The following is a 20783-nucleotide window of genomic DNA, read 5'->3' on the forward strand; positions in this document are numbered from 1 at the left end:
ATAGGACAGTTGGACAGAGGCCTCACTCTCCTATGCAATTAAAATATGGTGAAAGATCTAGTGCAACAGGTGCATTTTCAGTACATAAGGTCTCCCCTAAAACCCTTAGTCCTAGACCTAACTGTCCACCTATAGGTATCTGTGCTGTACAATATTTTTTAGAAAAAATAACATGGCTAAAAGGAAACTCTTGCCTCAGAAGAAATTAGGTACCAGAAGAAGAGAACAGAAAGGACATGCTTTGAAGAGCGTAACAGTCCCAACTGCCATTAGATACATTTACTATAGAAGCAAGGAGTGTTATTGCAGCTATACAGAGAACAGGACTGATGTATAAGCTATGAAAAACAGGAATATGTTGAGAACATACCCTTGGGATATCAATCCACTCAATGGTGAAGGAAAAACAACAGTTTACTTTGTTTCCTTTGAATCCGTCATGTCAACACAGAAGCTGGACTGTTACAAGAAGAAACCCAACTGCCCTGGTTTTACTTGCAGTGGGATAATTACAAAATAAAGGAAACCATCAGCCAAGCCAACAAACTATACAAATACATTTTATTTAGAGATACACATAGTAAGATGCACAAATACTTTTTGTTCACCAATTTTCAGATCACGCAACCTCAAGTAGTAGAAAAAACCAAACTGCAGTTAATTACAATTATCTATGTAACAGGGCAGCAGTAAAAGACCTGTATGCCAGACTACAGCATGTTTAACAATACTCAGATGAGAATGTACAGATCTAGGTATTTAAAAAGTGCATGGGGCATTGCCACATACACTAACATGCTTTTTCAAAGAGCAACATCTTTCTGGTATGTGAACACAGTAACTTGGTTGATGCAAGATGGAAAATTAGGCTCTTAATAGATACATAGAATCATAGTATGTTATGGGGTTGGGATGGACCTTAAAAATCATTTTGTCCCAACCTCCCTGCCATAGGCAGGGATACCTCCCACTAGACCAGGTTGCTTAAGGCCTTATCCAACCTGGCTTTGAACACTGCCAGGATTTGGGCATCCACAACCTCTCTGGGCCACCTGTTCCAGTATCTTACCACCCTCACAGTAAAAAATTTCTTCCTAATATCTAGCCTAAATTTCCTAATTTCTTTCAATTTTTACCCATTACTACTTGTCCTGTCTGCAGTTCCTGATGAGGAGTCCCTCTCAATCATCCCCGTAGCCCCTTCAGATACTGGAAGGTTGCTAAGAGATCTCCACACAACCTTCTCTTCTCCAGGTTGAACAGCCCCAACTTTCTCAGCCTGTCTTGGTAGGGGAGGTGCTCCAGTCCTCTTATCAATTTTGTGGCCCTCCTCTGGGCTTGCTCCAACAGTTCCATGTTCTTTTTATGTTGGGAACCCCAGAGCTGGACACAGTACTCCAACTGGAGTCTCATAAGAGCAAAGCAGAGGGGGAGAATCTCCTCCCTTGACTTGCTGGCCACGGTCCTTTTGATGCAGCCAAGAATTTTGTTGGTTTCTGGGCTGTGAGTTCACACTGTCGGCTCATGATGAGTTTTTCATCAACCATCACCCCCAAGTCTTTCTCCCAGGGCTGCTCTCAATCACTTCTCCGCCCAACCTGTCGGTGTGTCTGGGACTGACATGACCCAGTAGTAGGACCTTGCACTTTGCTTTCTTGAACTTCATGAGGTTCGCACAGACCCACCTCTCAAGTGTGTCAAGGTTCCTGTGGATGGCATCTCTTCCCTCCAGCATATTGACTGCACCACACAGCTCAGTGTCATCAGTAAATTTGCTGAGGGTGCCCTCAATCCCACTGCCCATGTTGTGTCCACGTTCACATTTCCAGATCAAATTAACAATTTTCCTCCACATGGCAAATTAAGAGTTGTGACTGACATGTGGAAAGCAAGCTGTAAAAATCATTGTTACATTGTCCATGTGGTCAAGCAACACACAGATGACCTAAAATGATCAGTTCTTCAGAAGTGTCCAGAGTACTTAATTGCATTTAGCAAGCTGGCAGAAGAACTGTAATCCAAGATCCAAGCTCTTTGCACCCACAGAGTTCTTCCACGTAAGAAATTTCAATTCTCAAATTTCAAGAACCCCATGTTCCACCTGCAAGCACACAACCAGATCATGTATTGTTGAATTTACTTTTTAATTCCCATCTAAATGGAGGGAAAGGTAGGAAGTGGTGCTGATCTGAGAGTATAGCTGCATTAGTTTAAAGTTATATTTAAAACACATGGAACCTGGACTCTTCTCTCCAGTGTCTCTCTCAAATCTAGGAAATTCAGCAGGTTCCACTGCTCAATGCAATCCCTATTTTGGTTTTAAATAGGGATAGTGCTGAACAGTGCTCGGGAAAGACTGGCAAGGACTGTTGTGGAACTCTCAAGGCTTCCATTGCTTAAACACTCCATTACCAGCCCATCTCTGAGCATAGTCAGCCTTTGGCATTACTGCTGGCCAAAGCTAATAATTTTTGCCTTTTGAGCACAGAGTTAATCTCATAGTCCTACAATAGCAAAGTTTTTTCATCATCCATGAAATATACAAAAGACAAAAAGTCTGTGGAGAAAGCCTTTAATTGGGACCAAGTCAGCAAAAAAGTCACCAATGCATCCTCAATTTTGCCTTCAGTTTAGTTATAACACCGAGTAGCAGCCAAAGATGCCGGTTCTTTAGTTGACTAAAGCACCACTGATCAGATTAACAAACTGGGTGCAGATGCAGGGCATATCCACTTCCTGATCTGCTGACATCCACTTTATAATATGAATGCAAGAGAATTTCAGCTTCTGTAGAGTATGCAGGAATGGAGTCTCCCCTTCCAAGGTAGGCAGCCAGCCCCTGAAGTTTATGGTAAAAGCACAGAGCGATCTTTCTACACAGGGCAACAGGTTTTCTTTTTATTATGACTCAATATTTTTCAGACTAGGCAAGCAGCTTTGAAATTACTGTTAAAGGTGAACTAAGAAGAAATGGGAGGAAAGTGCTAAAGATTAGAAAACAAAGTTAAACCAATCTGTTCTACTCTGAAAAGGAACTGTGGTAAAAGCAGGACCTTGCTGAATTTGAAGAAACTCCAAAGTTAGCAAGAACTAAAAAGAGAACTCCAGATTAAGTCTGCATTGGGGTTCAGGGAAAACAGATGCAGTTAGCACAGTAAATACACATACATTAGAGCTCTGTGACCATTCATTAATGTCAATACACTGATGACTAATGATGCTGATTCTAAATACAAAGGTAGTCTCATGAATCAACAGATTGTGGTAATGTACTTCAGTTAATGGATATGCATGTCCATGGAAGGCCACAGTAAGTGAAGAAGTGTTTCTGTTTCTATGTTCTTATGAACGAATTACCCTTAGAGCTGGGAAGGGACATTCTGTATCAATCACTGCAGTCTCTACCTGCATAAGAGACAGAAACCTAGCCCAAACTCCAGATGTCAGATTAAGAACAAAGATATCCTTTTCCAATTTAGAAAACAAAGCCAAATGTGTAATGTCTTTGTATGAAAAAATAAAAACTAAAAATACCAACCCCCGCTTTTCAGAGAGAAGAAACAATTTACAAGGTAACTGAACACTGAGCCCCATGTGCAGAGACTGGTTTTACATATCTGCAATTTCCCACTGTTCCATTTGCAAGTTGCATCAATAATTTTGAACAGTTTTACCTGACAATTAAAAATGCGCACTGTAATATTTGAAGAGAGTTGTTACTATTTCACTTGACAACTTCTGTGATAGTTCAGGATCCAGCGCTGTTTCTGACACAGCTCATGAAAGAAACAACAAGCTGAGAAAAGCTGTTAGATGGGTGGATTTTCAGGAGTTGTTAATAAACATCAGACTCTGGATTCAGAACAAAAGCCAACAAGTGTCAGCAAGCCCTGATTTTTTTTTCCCCAAAGGCTTTGGATCTTATTAAATATATTTGGAAAAAAACCATTAAAAACAGTTCACTGTAAGACATCATACCCTCAGGTAAGAAGCTGTGACCCCTGCACTTTTTAAAACATCTTGTGTAGTTCGTGCATCATATACATCATAGGCCATGGGGAAGAGCCAGTATTTGTGTACACATTAACATACAAGTGTAAGAGACAGTCTGAAGTTTCCCTCATTTGCCTCACAATTGTCGCAAGGACAGAGACTAAGACCCTGAAGACCCTGACTGGAGTTCTGGCCTGGTTGAGGTGGATGCTTGCTAAGTGATTGTTTGCAGGTGTGCTTGCTGTGCCACCACCGTACACTGCTTTGAGCAGGGCCTAGCAATCAGCGGCCTGCTCTGTATGCTTACACCTGTTTCATGATACCTGCTCATCACAATAGCCCATGAATTTCTCCACCTCTCAGCCAGATGCCACCTGCTTTAGAGAAAGTCTAACTTTCTGAGGTAACTTTGGTGATCCCCCACAGAAAATTCCTCATCTGCCTCATGACCGCCCTCAAGGATGGAGATTGAAGCCCCTCCCCCAAGGACTGAGACCCTTAAAATTCCAACATGGGGGTACTGGGCTGATTGAAGCGGGATGTCTGCCAAGTGTTACCTGCAGATGTGTTCGCTGGACCAAGACTGGTTTCCCATAGAAACCAGTCCTGAAACAATGGGTCCTGAACTGGACTGTCTGTACTTGCTCTCAACTGACTTATTCTCCATTGTCCTGTACCTGTTCCCCTCCTGGCAGAGGACTATGAAAGATCCCTGAGCTAACCAAAGACTCCAAGATTCTCCCCAATGTGACAAGATGGATCTATTGGCTGGACCACGAGGATTTAGTCTCTCCGTTGGTAGCTATAGCCCCCCCCCCCCCCCCTTTTCTCTCTCTATCCTTTATTTCCTTTCTAATCCTTCTATCGCATTTGCTGTGGGCACTCAATAAAAGGTGCCAACACCACATCCTAACACAAATAGAACAAGCCACAAGTAACAGTACAAACCTGTTGCAACTTCAACATATACATCTTAGAAAAAGACAGTGCATGTACCCAACCCTAATATAGTGATGAGTTTGAGATAACTTTACAAAGATCAAGGTACTAGAAGAGGAAGGCACATTAACCTCTGGTTAGACTGTTTTGGCATTATTTGGATGAGTCATAGTGATTTATATACCTTGAGACTGTGGGAGGCCTTGAAAAGGAAAGGAGACCAGGTGAATGGGCAAATAAAAAATACAAGTTTAATGAGATTTTAAGATTCAGCACCTGAATTTTCCCTTTTAATAAGGGCATCTGGAAAAGCAGTTCCTAAGAAAACAACATATTGATGCCTACATTTTTGTTCTGAGGTCAAAGAATCAATTTCTAGGACTATAGAGACCTCACACTATGTTGCAAGGGTTGTATACACCCTCTCAGTTTCAGTCCAATGACCAGAATTTGTATACAATCAAGTATTTTACTTGGTGGTTTTTAGGTACAGAAATGGTCAGGCAGACCAGATTTTCTTAACTCTGCCAACCCTGGCACTCCATTTTAGATCTGTCTGTGCTTTCTTAGACCACAACACTCCCAGAAGGATACTAGAGGGAAAGGCCATTAGAAAATGGCACTTAATTTTAATTGGGAAAATTCCTTTCTGTCAAAAGCATTCTCCTAATTAGCCAAGTACCACAAGTATCACATTAAGAAACCCAGTATCACAAACAAAAAGATACTTCCCAATTTAAATCCTTGAAAGTTAACATGAAGAAACAAGAATTATGGGGATATCTACTTGATTTCTCTGAAAATGTTTCTGATTAAGCCCTTTTACAAGTACCTCCTGAGCAACGAATAAGTATCCCCTCTATATTTTTTAATTCCTCGGGAGTTCTGAGAGCAATATCAAACACTGTTGGACTTTTACCATTTTTCTTGTGCCCCTTGCCCATCCTCAACATGCACTGAAGTGTCCACTTGCAGAAGCAAGGGAGAGCATAAACAGGAGATTCCTTCAGATAAGATGTGGCTATATTCTCATTTCCATTCTCCCTTGTCTGCAACACAGACAAATGCCTGGTGACTGTGCTTCAGAGACTAAGTTACTGAAGGTACTGCAACACTCAGAAATGCATTTTAAGTTGAGGTTCTGGCTGAGGGGTGGCCAGAGAGGCACACAGGGATTTTCACTTGGTTTTAAGCTAGAGAGCATATGCCTGGCTAGCACAGGAGTCCAGGGCTCAGCATGGGCTGGCCAGAGGATCAGCTTGACCTGCATCACACATAGCTCAGCAATGGTGTTCTTAGGAACGAGCTGTACCTCAGTTTAGTAATTAAGTCACAGTAGCAATTGCAATAGAAGCTAAGAACTTCTCACACACCTTGGAAATGTAGATTTATGGAAAATAAGGTTATCAGACCACCAGAAATAGATCTCAGAGCTCCCACCTGGCTGCTGAAAGATGCTGCTGCTTTGCCAAGATGCAGTGACAGTACATCTGTTCTTGGTTTCTTGCAAGCAAAGAAAACAGATGATCTCTATCAAAGCCTGCTTTATTTCACATCTGTACCAGGTGAGGGATATTAATTCACAAGGTCCGTAAGTGCCTCTCATCTGAGGGGCAGAAATTAAGACACCAAACCACCACTTGACATAGCTGGATCATAACTTTAATCTGTTAATTTTGCAGCTGCAAGGTATATACAAAGCAAGTGCTCAGGTGAAGGAAGAGGATGAAATTCTGGAGAAGAGTAACTGAACATAAATATCTTAAGGATTAAGATACAAAATGCAGCCAAAGACTTAAAATAGAGGCAGCAAATATAGCCCCATAATGCAGTTCAGGAGTTCCCCTCATTAAAGAAGTCACAAGTCGCCCACAATGTGAATGTAACCTTTGTGGACAGACTAAGTCCAGTAAGATCACTAGGTACTCTTGCTATGATCTTAGAAATGGATCTATGTAGAAAATGAACAACTGAGACTAGGATCAAACACCTATTAACTGTTCTTTGGTAATTTATTCACCTTGGACTAACACAAGCAGCACAGATGAGGGGAACCAAACAAATGGACTCACTTTGTTATTGCAATCCCAGAAAGCACCCAAGGAGAGCACTACCAATTCTCCCTATCAGACTTGACTGTACAAGGGAAAAAATTGGAGGAATTATCAGAAATAAGGTGAAGAGGGTGAGCACCACCCTCATTTCTCTGCTCAAGCCAGTATTGCAAAATAGCTTTTGCTTCCTTAGGAAAGTCTATCACATAACACCCAATTGTTACTGAGACATTACTACCCAGTAGAATCTATGATTTTATTCATCACCTCATTCCTGGTAATTTCTCCATCTTTCTCCCTTGTACAGTCAAGTCAGCCAGGGATAATTTTACTACTGAACCCATAGTTAAGTCACTGGGTTTGATTATTTGTGATTATGAATACTGAAAATGCAATACCCAAAGATACCCAAATTAACATGGTAGTTCACTGAAAAGAGCTGAGCGATAAAATTAACTAGTTTCTACACTCATTGGCAGCACAGAAGATCTTTTATCTGCTTCAAGTGCCTAATGTGAGATAAACTAGAGTCTGTTCCCCCCCAGAAATAGACTGTTACTGTGTAATCCTCCCATTAGTGAAACATGTACTAGCGCAACTACCCAGTTCTCCGGTCTGAGCTAGCCTCAAAGGTCTGCCCAGTTAAAAAAAAAACAAATTAAAGGTCTCAAGCATGGCTTGACAAAATGCCAGCAAGCCCATTTCTGCTTAACAGAGGTCACCTCTGCAAGTACAATATTGTAGGAATGTGCCCCCTGTTGACGGAGTGACCAAATTATTCTTTGCTTAAAAAGGCAAAAAGCCCAGAAGTTTCTCTCCCAAATTAAGTGCAAAGACACCTCATAGGACCTTTGGGACTTCGCCTCAGACCTGGGTCTGTCGGACTGGACAGAGGCCAAGAGGTCCCGCCTAGGTAATTCACTAGAAAAGGAAGAGAACAAAGGAAATAAACGCTTTTGTGGGGTGTTTTAGCAGGAGCAAGGACCTCTTACCCCTGGCTCGGTTTTTCTCCATAAGAGCTTTGTTATTTTGCCTTTTATTAAACCTTTTCCTGTTTCCAACACTACCTCAGAAGCCATCCTGCTAATTTTATACTGTTCTGGGTAGCTGAGCTATCTCGGGTGTGATGGGTTTCGCTGAGAGCTCATAAGACCTGGCTCGAAGAGTAACACATCACAATATTGCTACAGTAAAAAGCTGGGATGATTTGGGGTGGAGGAGGCAACCCCAAACAGACCATTCAGATGGGCGGGAAAGAGCAAGGGAGGGAACTTGTTAAGAAACATTCAAAAAGACAGCCTGAAAATGCAAATGCCAATGGGTCTCAGCAAAGCACAGCAAGACACAGTGAGCACAACTCAGTCACCAGACTGAATTTCATCTCATCTGCTATTTGAACACCAGGGTGCACTCAACTTGCCTCCATGAAGAGATGAGAGATACCATGCTGTACAGTCATTCCTGCACTTCAATGGAAAACCACTGCTTCTCACACCATGATCCTGGATTTCAACTGATTTCTAAACCAGTAGAGCAAAAAAATCAATTCAAATAAGAAAACCTGTCTTTTCATCCCATTTCTCCTATGACTTATATTTGGACAGTTGGCATATCATCACCTTTCTCTGCCTCTTTTTCTAACCTTGACTGGACCAAAAGTGACATATGACCAACCACAAAATACTCTGAAACGTAACATCTATAATTCTATATTGCTACAAGCATTTAAAACCACTGAAACAGTATTATGGCAGGGGGTTCTCAGGGTCTATCCAACCCTGGCTGCTGTAGGTGTCTGGATAGCAAAGTCCTGCTAAGCACAACCTGTCCAGGTCCCTCAGGCAGGCCCCCAGCCACAGGTGTGGTGGTTTGACAGGAAATGTGTTTTTTGGGATGCTGTGTTTTTGGCCAATGGATATTCAGACTTTAATATTGGCATTTAACCTGACTATTGAGACATAGACACGCCTCTGAGAACACGGAGTTAAAAGCAGAGCTCTCTCCTGGGAGGGTCCTCTTGGGTTTCCGGCGGGAAAGAGTTCGGGTCTCTCCCCCGGCCCAGCTGCTGGCTGGGCAGGGGGAGGGGAAAGCCATGTGGCCAGGAGAGGTAGGCCTGAGCCCGGGGGTGGAAGGGTGGAAGAGAGAGAAAGAGAGAGACACTGGGAGCCATCGGGCAGCCCCCCCTGAGAGATACAGAGAGAGAGAGAGAAAGAGCCGCTGCCTGGGACTGTAACTTTGAAGCTTGATAAACATGGGCCTGTGCCGGCAGCACGGCTGGGACGGAGAAGAAGGGGGGGGTTCAGCCGGCCGCTTGTAGGAGCTTTTAACTCCTTTTTGGAGAATGAGAACTTTACAGAACATTGACTTTTCTTAGAAGATAGAGTGGAAGATGAGGAAGAAATGGGCCAGTGTGAGAGAGGTCTGGGCGAGTGAGAGATAGTAGAAGAATAGAGAAGAATCTTAGTGGGAAGAGATGATGGAGTGGCTTTTGCTGGACTCTTTTTGTATAGCCATGGACAGAACCATGTTCTTTGTGATACAGAGACTGCATTCTAGGGGGAGGCAATGGCCTCAGAACCAAGAGGGTTCAGTGTTGGTGCCCCTCGGCCCCAGGGAGTGAAAAAATATGGGGGGGACAGGTGTCCCAAAAGGAGAGATTGTGGAGACAGGTGTCCCAAAGGAGAGACTGTGCCTTTTTTGGATCGAGACAGAGCATCTTTAAAAGACAACCCTAGAAGCAGTTCTGGTCCGTGTTCAGTGGTGAGAGCACTGGACATGGAAAGGAAGAAGTCACGACGGCAGATGTACTCCGGGCGGTGCCACGAGTGACACAGAAACACACGAAGCTTCAGCTGTGTTTCCAGGGGAAGCCCATGGCACAAGAAAGACTCCTCTCCTCTCGATGAACTGAAGATTGATTGTCTAAAAAGTGGTGCTAGACCGAGAGTTGGTGATTTGAGGAACCAAATGTATTGTGTTGGAAATTTGGTGGGGGGAGGAGGAAATGCATTTGTGAAGTTTTCATTTTCCCTGTGTGTGTTCCTTTTTATCTGTAGTTGTAGAGTAGTTAATAAAGTTCTAGTTCTTTTTCCCTAAGTAGGAGCCTGCTTTGCTTATTCCTGGTCACATCTCACAGCAGAAACCAGAGAGAAGGTATCTTCATAGAGGCACTGGCATTGTGCCAGTGTCAAACCATGACATTTTTGGTTTCCCTGACCGGGGAATCGAATTTTGGGGGAATGATAAGATAAAGTTGTGAGTAAAGCTGTGAGATGAGACCAAAGAAGAATAAGAACAAAGCATGTATTGAGTTAAGGTAGATGCATAGTAAAATCTGGAGATGAAAGTTTTCTTGTTTTGTAGAAGTGTTGAAGTGTTTTGTAATTTTGTTAATAATTTTAGAAAGTGTGTTCTCAGAGGCGAAGGGTGGAATGTGGTGGTTTGACAGGAAATGTGTTTTTTGGGATGCTGTGTTTTTGGCCAATGGATATTCAGACTTTAATATTGGCATTTAACCTGACCATTGAGACATAGACACGCCTCTGAGAACACGGAGTTAAAAGCAGAGCTCTCCCCTGGGAGGGTCCTCTTGGGTTTCCGGCGGGAAAGAGTTCGGGTCTCTCCCCCGGCCCAGCTGCTGGCTGGGCAGGGGGAGGGGAAAGCCATGTGGCCAGGAGAGGTAGGCCTGAGCCCGGGGGTGGAAGGGTGGAAGAGAGAGAAAGAGAGAGACACTGGGAGCCATCGGGCAGCCCCCCCTGAGAGATACAGAGAGAGAGAGAGAAAGAGCCGCTGCCTGGGACTGTAACCTTGAAGCTTGATAAACATGGGCCTGTGCCGGCAGCACGGCTGGGACGGAGAAGAAGGGGGGGGTTCAGCCGGCCGCTTGTAGGAGCTTTTAACCCCTTTTTGGAGAATGAGAACTTTACAGAACATTGACCTTTCCTAGAAGATAGAGTGGAAGATGAGGAAGAAATGGGCCAGTGTGAGAGAGGTCTGGGCGAGTGAGAGATAGTAGAAGAATAGAGAAGAATCCTAGTGGGAAGAGATGATGGAGTGGCTTTTGCTGGACTCTTTTTGTATAGCCATGGACAGAACCATGTTCCTTGTGATACAGAGACTGCATTCTAGGGGGAGGCAATGGCCTCAGAACCAAGAGGGTTCAGTGTTGGTGCCCCTCGGCCCCAGGGAGTGAAAAAATATGGGGGGGACAGGTGTCCCAAAAGGAGAGATTGTGGAGACAGGTGTCCCAAAGGAGAGACTGTGCCTTTTTTGGATCGAGACAGAGCATCCTTAAAAGACAACCCTAGAAGCAGTTCTGGTCCGTGTTCAGTGGTGAGAGCACTGGACATGGAAAGGAAGAAGTCACGACGGCAGATGTACTCCGGGCGGTGCCACGAGTGACACAGAAACACACGAAGCTTCAGCTGTGTTTCCAGGGGAAGCCCATGGCACAAGAAAGACTCCTCTCCTCTCGATGAACTGAAGATTGATTGTCTAAAAAGTGGTGCTAGACCGAGAGTTGGTGATTTGAGGAACCAAATGTATTGTGTTAGAAATTTGGTGGGGGGAGGAGGAAATGCATTTGTGAAGTTTTCATTTTCCCTGTGTGTGTTCCTTTTTATCTGTAGTTGTAGAGTAGTTAATAAAGTTCTAGTTCTTTTTCCCTAAGTAAGAGCCTGCTTTGCTTATTCCTGGTCACATCTCACAGCAGAAACCAGAGAGAAGGTATCTTCATAGAGGCACTGGCATTGTGCCAGTGTCAAACCATGACAACAGGCAATCTTAGCAAGCAGCTCAGCTTTTAAGTGAGATCAGCTCTTTGGTGAATTCAGCTCTTTAGTGATTTCAGCTCTTTGCTTGCTAAGTGCCTCAGCAGACATGGGGAGAGAGAGGAGAAGGTTGTATGAGGTTCCACAGATGTGTCTTTATTGGCAGCTTCTGCGAAGGGTGACAGTGCCAGCTCTTCTGCTGACCAGCGCAGAAATAGGGGTTTATATAGGGTATAGAGGTTTTGGGAAACAATCCAATAGTAAGGGTCAAGGTGAATAGACCTATGGTCTTACAGAGAGATAACAAGGGTCTGAAGGTGGAAGAGGGGCTTCTTTGGTCCAGTCATCATGACTAGGCATTTCTTATCTTAGGCAACTGACAACCAGGGAGGCCTTGCAGGCCCTGTGGCTGCTACAAAACAGGCTAGAAATTAAGTTCTCTCTGGCCCAATTTGTGTTCTTGCAGCACTATATCTAGTTTGTTCCCAGTTTTTTGGGGGGGATTTTCATACAGCAACAAGGATGGCTCCCTCCTCATGAGAAGTTATTTTTGCAAGAAAGCACCATGAAAGCAGAATACACAGAAGCATATGAAACTTGAGAAATTTTACATCATTGTCCAGATTCTTCTGAGAATTGTCCAAAGCTTCTTATGCAGAAAAAAAGTGAGGAAAAGGGCACTCACACTACCAAGCTTTAGGACCACACACTGAGGTATTTGTGATCAGTTGGCAGAGAGGGACACGTTCCAGGGGTGCCACAGTGACCTCTTCAATAACCTAGAGACTCTGTTGACTCTACAGAAAGATCAGCCTCCATGTTTAGAGGCTAGAGCTTAGTCCATAAAAATACCCTTTTTGCCCCTTCACCCAGACCTGGAATATGCTTCAAATTTATAGCTCAACATCAGGGCTAGGGTTTCCAGATCAGTAGTTTTCCTTTGGCACTGGTGACACTAAGCACTTAACTAGTTGTTTCAGCAGAATTAGAGAACACTCAGAGTCAAGTGTCTAGTTTCTTTTGAAAAGAGGGCAAAAAAAGGCACCTTAAACCAAGCCAAACAAAACAACTAACCAGAAATTGTTCCCTGTGACAGCATGATCTTACATGGTAGCTGGAGGAATAATCCCAGAAATACACATCCTGCCATACTTCACCAAGATTTGTTTTTCTCTGTATACTTCCACTTTTCAAAACCCCTAAAATAACCAAAGCAGTAAATTGCCATCACAGAACAACACAGGTACCATTACATCTTTAAAAAACAAACAAAAGCTCTAAATAAAATAGTAGCTCCTTTGCTACTCCATAGTTTATAATTTCACCATGAACTGATTCAGTTTAAGCAACCAACTCACAAGGGAAGTAGAATTATGAAATACCATAAAAAAGATCTGTTTGTAAAGTACCCATGTCAGTGCTCAGTGTGAGTAAATTATACTTCTGAGACAGGTGAATGTCTGGGAGACAACAGGATTTTTCATCAGGATGGGAGGGAACTGCATTCCTTGCAGGATTTTCATCCAAGTGTCCACTACCAACCAGAAATTAAGCCCAAGTCTCACTGCTTGGCATTACTGATGAAAATATAGAGTACAAAGATGAGAGGGAACACAAAGACACATGCGGACTAGCTCTAGGCAATCTGGCAGGAACTGCACATCGGGGATTAGAGCTACTCTACAGTGGTGGCTGTGATCTCCAGCAGACACAGAAGAACAGAGCATGTCCCAGCTTTGTCATTCTTCTCAGCTTCAGACAACTACCTATTTGGTACCACAGCAGTGAGATACAGGCACACTCTGCTCCACTGATGACAAGGGCATGGGAAAGGCATTCATCCCAGCAGAGGACAGAGGTATCAGTGACAAGCCAAGCTTGGTGCCTGCCAAAAGGCTAGGAGGAGCACCCTTGAGTCCTGCATTTTAGTGAGTATTAGGTAAGACCATCACCCTGGAATGCACATGCTTCATGGTTGGACCTGAAGGGCATTGGACCTATTCTCCCCACCCAGTCCCACATGAAGTTTGTAGGAGTTTGATTGCAGAAGGCAGCAGGGGATTCAAGGAAAACCTGAGCCTCTCCTACAGCAAGCAAGATGACAACAGATGCTGCTAGCTCAATGTGAGCTAACAGCAAGTTATCTTGCTACATGGAAAGCTTCCAGCTTGCATTAGACAAGTCCAAGATGCACTCTTTACCCTCAGAGAAAAAAACCCAGTTTATTTATTCCATTGGCATATTAGAGGAGATGGCCAAACAGAAAAGCTAAAATGGGAAAAGCTTCCACAACCTGGGACAAAAAGAGGTCCTGGGTTTTAGGCAGTTTATGAAGAACCCATGAGCTACCACAGCAGCATACTAAGGAATCTTGACTCATCTGAAAAATTGATAGATTTAGTTCATTTTGAAGGACAAGAACACTCATGTCCCTAGCCCCCATTTCCTCTCAGCACCTCTGCAGGCCCTCAATGTAATGTCATCATGCAATAGCCACACCTCAGAACAGCCTATACAAACTCCAGTTGTGCAAGCTGATACCTGGGAGAAGCAGAAAAGGAACAATGGATAAATTTTCTTTTGGCACTGTTGAAAACTACAATTCAAATACAAATGCATTTTTTAAAACTCCTGCACTTTGGGCTTGATGGGCAATACCCCAGAGGAATCTATCCCTGGGCTCCAATGAGTACAGATTAAAATGACCATACTCCTCTATGTATAGACAGTGTCATTAGACTTGTACTTTTAAAAAATAAGATTAACCCAGACTAGGGCCAGGCTCTACAGATAAGCTACTACTTTATCTCTTACAAATATTTTTAATATTTTTAAATTACAAGCAGTCCTCACTTCAGGTAATGGAACTGACAAAATATCTGAAGACACACAGCCCCTAGACTTTCACAGAAAGTCCAGCAGCAACCATGCTATAAGAAGGAATCCTATGTCACAGCAAAGAGGAGGAGGCATGTGGCTAAGACAGCCTAAATGTGGGAGAAGAGTCATTTGGAGTAAATACAATAAAAAAGGATTTAAAAACCCCTTCATATAAAAGACTAAGCAGGTTAAAGCAAAAATAATGGTTCAAAAACATGTACAAGACTGTTGGAGACCAACAGAAAATTGCCTAAAAATAACTTGCATTTAAACCAGAAGTCAGTGGCATCACATAATTTTGTTTTTAAAATGGTAAAGAAAAGTAGAAATCTGTGTCAAGATCAGCATTTATGAAGAGTTATCATTAGCTCCAGAGACCAGCATAATTCCCATGAAGTCCTGATGGAAGGGGGCCTCCTGCCACAAAGAGTTTCGTTCCAGATGAGTCGTAGCAGTGGGTATAAACAGCATTTGGGAAGAAATGTATGTCAGAAAAATAATTTCTCCAGGTTTCATCGTGATTCTGTTAAAGGAAAGTTTAGATTATTACTGCTGCCAAACAAACCCAAAACCTTGTTTCACAAAAGCAGAAGGTTGTTTCCAGAGCCTAAAAAGGGATCTTCTCTGTTAATACTCCTGAAGCTTCAGACAGATCAATAACAATGTTGTCCTGAAGCTTTTTCTGGGGACATTGGGGCCAAACATTGGAGAGGGGAGATGAATGGTAGGGAAGATATTAAGTTTCATCAGTTTTTAAAGTTACATCACAGTGATGCAAAGGATAATGGAGAAAAGTTAGACAAAGCCATTAACTGCTTTATGATAACATACAGAAAATTGAACTCAAGTGCCTGCCATGGCATTACCTCAGGAGGACAGTTTCTAATACTGCACACAATTAAAACTCTCTTGCTTTGAGTACCACATTAGAGTAGCACATTTTTAAAGGAAGACAATGAATTTTGTGTTTGAGGTTCTGAAAACTAGAAGTTAGATTGCATTAGAAAATATGAAGATATAAAATCTAGTTCATTTATGAATCAGTGCATAAGAAAAGTAGTCAGTATGCCTTACACTTGAGCAACCAATCATTCAATACCCTTTCATAAAGCTTTTATAGAGAGCAATACTGCAGCACTTCTTGCTTTTCAAGACTACCGTTATTAGTTACATGATCACTGTTTGACTGGGACAAATTTCATATAATAGCTTCCATTACTACAAAAAAACAGTGTAAACTCCTGTGTAAAGGGTTTCCTACAACTACAAGATACTCACCAGCCAACCTTTCCCAGTAGTCAACTTTAAAATTTCACTTCCTCCTAATTTCTGCTTCTGTCCATAGCAGGCATGTGGGGGCTTTTCATTCAGGAACCTCTGGGCTCGGATATCATAAAACAATAGGGAACCTTGCCCCGTTCCCACTGTGATGATGTGCTCGTAAAAGCTCACCGATCGAATACCTGCCAAAAAGAGAAGGGACATACAATGCAGTAATGAAAATGGATGCTTTGGCTCTGCAGTGCTGCTTCTTGATGTCTAAAATTTTCTTTAAGAGGAACTACCTACTAATAGTATTCTCCATAACACACAAGTTTGGGCCACACACTGCTATGGAGCAGTGCAGACAAATATCATTGATGCTATTGAAACAGCAGCTTCAATTACATATACTACTTCCTTTCTTTTCTGATGCCATCAGATACACTGATGATGTGTAGTAAGAAGCTTAATTCTCAGCAGGCCCCAGCTCTGACAGATAAACAAAGATCACAAGCCATTTAGAATCAAAAGTAGTTTTGTTTTGCTCACAAGCCTCTAAGTGAACACACCATGAGTATGTGGGCAGCAGACAGAGGAAAGAACACGCTGGTTCCCTCCACAAGCTCACACCCTATCTAGCTATCTGCCAAGATGTGATAAGTGACTATGTGAGAAAAATTACTGTTCCAGCTGCTATCAAGTGCATTTTGCTGGTCAAGAGGCTAGCTGTAAGCAAGTATAAGCACTAGTCACTTTGCTGCTAAGACAGATCAGGATTTTAAATAATTTTGAGGCTGTCCCTGCTCAAATAATCTCATACCAGCACACCTTACTTCATAGCTAGTACTTTTAGCACTTTACCCAGCAATAAAAACAGACTAAGAATACTACAAGCAAAGCACCACCATGTTACACCAGCACATGGGAAGCTACAAGTTTCCAATCCAAACAAAACATTCTAACACAATTCAGTTATGCCATTAAATTGAGCAAAATAATACATTTTGTTTTCACAAAATCTTAATCTGAAGCCTCATCTTCAGATTAAGATTCAGATTAAGCTTCCTTCCCTTGGAAATAGTCTTGAGGAGATTCTCTATGTAGGAAAATATATTTGCAAAATGTCCTGTCATCTCTATTGTGCAAAAGGTTTGTTCAGTATAAGTACTCAAACACAAACAACTCTTCTATGCAGATTAAACCCCACCACATCTATGCTACTCTTTGTTGTACAACATAAAGGCAGGTTATAAACCCTACAGCTTTTTAAGCCCTCTTTAAAGTTCCACTGAATTACAGCCTAAACAAGCATTCAAACAGGAAGGGAAAAGAGTGAGTTAGGCCAGATACATCCATGTGTCAACTGCTGTCACTGTACCAAGTGGGGCTAAATGTCACAAAACTCGTGACATACTGGAATATAACCAGCAGTACATGTGACAGCAGACATCCAAGGGGTGTAGATGTAGTTTACCCTTCCCCTCTGTACAGAGTCCTAACTAGAAACACATCCTCATTCTTCCATCTCCACAATCTGATGTTACATCCACAGCCACCAGCATCTGTTAAACACGCTTAGAACACACAAGGTCACATTGTTGTGTTCTAGATATGAGGTGAAGTCTTGGCTGCAGGCTTAATAGGTGGGAAACCACTGTGCAAGTCTCACACCTGCTGAATCTCTAATTCAGAGAACTACAAATGCATCTGAGCAAGTTGGGAGACATCTCTTCCTCTTCATTGTTGCCCTGAACCAGGTTCTTTCACCTGGTGTGCAAGAAGCCAATCCTCACAGAGTCAATGTATTTGATTTATTTACAGCTCTGACCAGAAAGGGGTACTGGGTTGTAGATCCACAAAACCAGCACACTGAGGCACACAAAGGCCTACTTAAAAGGTTACAACATTAGGCTATTAGCACATCTTACTTAAGTCACTACTTGCCTAAGTTTCTATTGGCTTATCCTTTCTCTGCTTTGATTTAAAGGCATAGTGTCCCAAGAAATCATGGCACATGCTCGATGAGTAGTGGTCTTTTTGTGAGTAGAGGGTGCCTGAGCTAGGGATGTGTTTTTTATTATTATAATGAGCAAAGTTCATCATTAGGGCAAGTTCTCACCACAGAACCAGTCAAAACTGGGGGTTGATTGTCTCATCATTAAACATCCTGTGTAAGAAAGGTATTATCTTCTTTGTTTTGCCTCCTCTTCAAGGACTTAGTCCATCAATTTTCTGTCTTCTATATTCCCATGGTTATTGCTTTTATTGCTTAACTGCTTTGGATGGAATATGAAAGAGATGGCATATACTTTTCAATGCAATTAATTAATAAAAAGCTATAAAATACAAACCAACTGTGAATCTTTCTCTAATAAAAAAAAAATTGAAGGAAAACTGAAGGAATCCATTTTGTACCCACTACTAAGTGGATGTTTAGGACAGGCCTTCAAGAACAGCACTTCAAATTGGCTCCTAAGGGGCTGAAGTACCTCAGATTAATCATTCCTATCAAACTAAAAACACCACCTGTGCCTAGAACTGATCACAGTAAGCTCTTCTACATTTCCAGCACTCTACCACCTGTAGGCCTGGACTATTTGGGTCAATAAATTGAGTCTTACTCCTCAGAGGCAGGGAGCTCTACAAATCCCAGAAGGAAATGAAGATGCAGTAGCATGCCCTACACAAAGAGTAGACACAGTCTGTGCTGTGCAAGCTCTGTCCACTGCATTAACATTGCTGCCTTCAGGATTATAAAGTCACAGGCACACAACATTGCTCTGCAGGCCAATCAAGCAGAAAGAAGTCACTCTCACAGATCAAGAACTACAGTCCAGGGCCTGCACTTTCCTGTATAGCTGCTAAGAAAAGCAACTCTTACAAGATGCACTAAAAAGCATTTGCTGCCTTCTCACATAGAGGAGACAGGGTTATACTAGGTAAAAAACACCCCCAGTTTCAGTCTTACTAAGTGACATTTCTCTGATCTGCTTTTGTATACAACATTAATAAACTGAAGTTAATATGGACTTACCATGTCCAGCAGTTGCATTTAGAAGCTGAAAGCACATTCAAGTAACACTTCAAAGCACTTTAAAAGTTAACCCAGATTTTAGTCTGCAAATCAATAAACAGCCTACTTTCTAGAGGTGTCGCACCATTTCAAGTCCCAGTGAGATCAACAGAAAGTTGAAACACTCAGTATCTTGGGAATTAATATTACTTAAGTGCCTCCACCACTACCCACACACACCAAAAAAATCTACTTTGCAGAATAGAAAACAGTATTGAACAAAGGTTTTCTCTAGACATGAACTAGCACCCCAGAGATACTCCCTACACATAGGTCATCCCCTCAGCAGGGATGATCACATAATTCAAGATAGAAGTTTTTAGCCACCAGTCACCACTGGGCACCACACTCCGGTGTCCTGGTATTTCTTCCTTATGATACTGAAGGGTGACTGCTGGAACCCTGGATGCTGAGAATTTTAGACTTTCTGTGCTGACAGGCACTGATCCCCAGGAGAGCACTGCATTTGACCTGAGGCCGTGGAACCAGCTTCCAAAATTGATTAATAGCACTGGGATTACGGGTGTGTAGTTGGTTAGAAGTGTATAATATCACAGGGTGGAAAACTTAGAGTTTTGGGTTTTTAGTATGGAGGTAGATAGAAGACAAGATGGAGGATTTTGGGCGTTGTCTGATCTCCTTGTTCTTCATCTACTCCATTTTCTGCAGTGTTGGTGGCACGGAGTGATTGGTTAGAAAGAACTGCAATGCAGATGTTGCGTGGACAGACAAGTAAATAGTAATTGGTAGAAAGGTAGAAATAAAGTACATTTTAAGAGTTAATTGGACAAAATAGCTTTAAAAGACCTTGAACCTGTGAAAAATGTTTTTGTGATTTGTGTCAATTGGCAATGAAATCAGCAAATGCTTGTATCTGCTGTGTCGAAAGTGGATGTGTTCCCTGGGATAACTAAAAAGAACGGTTTTGAAACTTTTTGACCAAATAGCCAAATAAAGCATTGAAATAGAAGTACAGTAGAGTAAAGAGATGAGGTAGCAAGATGACTGATGCTTAGAATAAAATAGAGGAAGTTGTGGTAAAGCTGAAGTGATATTGTAACAAAGCAACTAAATGCTTATGTATAATAAAAACCTTGATGCACTTGACAAAAATCATGTAGCAGACACCGGTAAGACCTCCCTCCAGACGACCACAAGAACGACAGGAAGCCATCGACCACCTGGAAAGATTATGAAATTGCTGATCCCAGCTTATTGATATTTGTTGATTTGGACTAATACAAGCACACTGGAAAATGCTTTGTAGGCTTAAAAACAGTATATATACTCTGGTGAACTTGTAGTGGTGTGTGCTGTGAGTGGAGCAGTGACTCCCCAGCCACCCAGTGCTGCTTGCTTGCTTTCTTTAAAATAAAAGATATAGAAATAAAATTCAGTTTGGCTATCAAAATTTTATATCAAACCTGTGTGTCTTGTGATTTTTGGTGCCTTCTCTTTGTACGCTAAGTCTGAGATGTAGACGGCGTGCTGAACTTCTGATAAGAGAAAAATAAACAACAACCTGAAGACCAAAAAAAAACAGAAGTCCCATCTGTCTCTCAATACTGGCACAGAACTTTGAAGGGGTCTCCCCATCAGGGGGATCCTCGGGGAGGGTTTCCACAAACTGGTGCCCCCGTGTAAAAGTGCAAACTCGGCAGGAAGAGATTGTGCCAGGACTCTCCTTGACGAAAGCCAGAAGCCAGAAAAATTCCTCCGGAGGTGAATATCTCGGCGTCTTGGACACTTGGAAAATCCGGTACAAGGGAGCCATATTTCTGTGAGCTGCTGGTTGGAGCACGGACAGATACC

General features: G+C 42.4%; 1 protein-coding gene across 4 annotated transcripts in view; it reads right to left on the bottom strand.

Annotated features, from left to right (window-relative positions):
• Positions 1-544: 544 nt before the first annotated feature.
• The window catches only part of LOC118701524 (DDB1- and CUL4-associated factor 12-like), a 64200-nt gene continuing 43961 nt past the window's right edge, over positions 545-20783 (bottom strand). For 3 of the 4 annotated variants that reach the window (XM_054517772.1, XM_036406176.1, XM_036406178.1), the window contains 2 exons: positions 15914-16098; positions 14325-15158 (listed from right to left, as the gene is read on the bottom strand). In XM_054517772.1, coding sequence (XP_054373747.1) covers positions 15000-15158; positions 15914-16098 — 344 coding nt within the window. In that variant the 3' untranslated portion in view covers positions 14325-14999. Of the gene's footprint in view, positions 2102-14324; positions 15159-15913; positions 16099-20783 lie in introns of those variants that run through there. The other variant, XM_036406177.1, reaches the window with a different exon arrangement.

Source organism: Molothrus ater, chromosome W (assembly GCF_012460135.2).
Source record: "Molothrus ater isolate BHLD 08-10-18 breed brown headed cowbird chromosome W, BPBGC_Mater_1.1, whole genome shotgun sequence".
In the NCBI taxonomy this organism is placed as follows: domain Eukaryota; kingdom Metazoa; phylum Chordata; class Aves; order Passeriformes; family Icteridae; genus Molothrus; species Molothrus ater.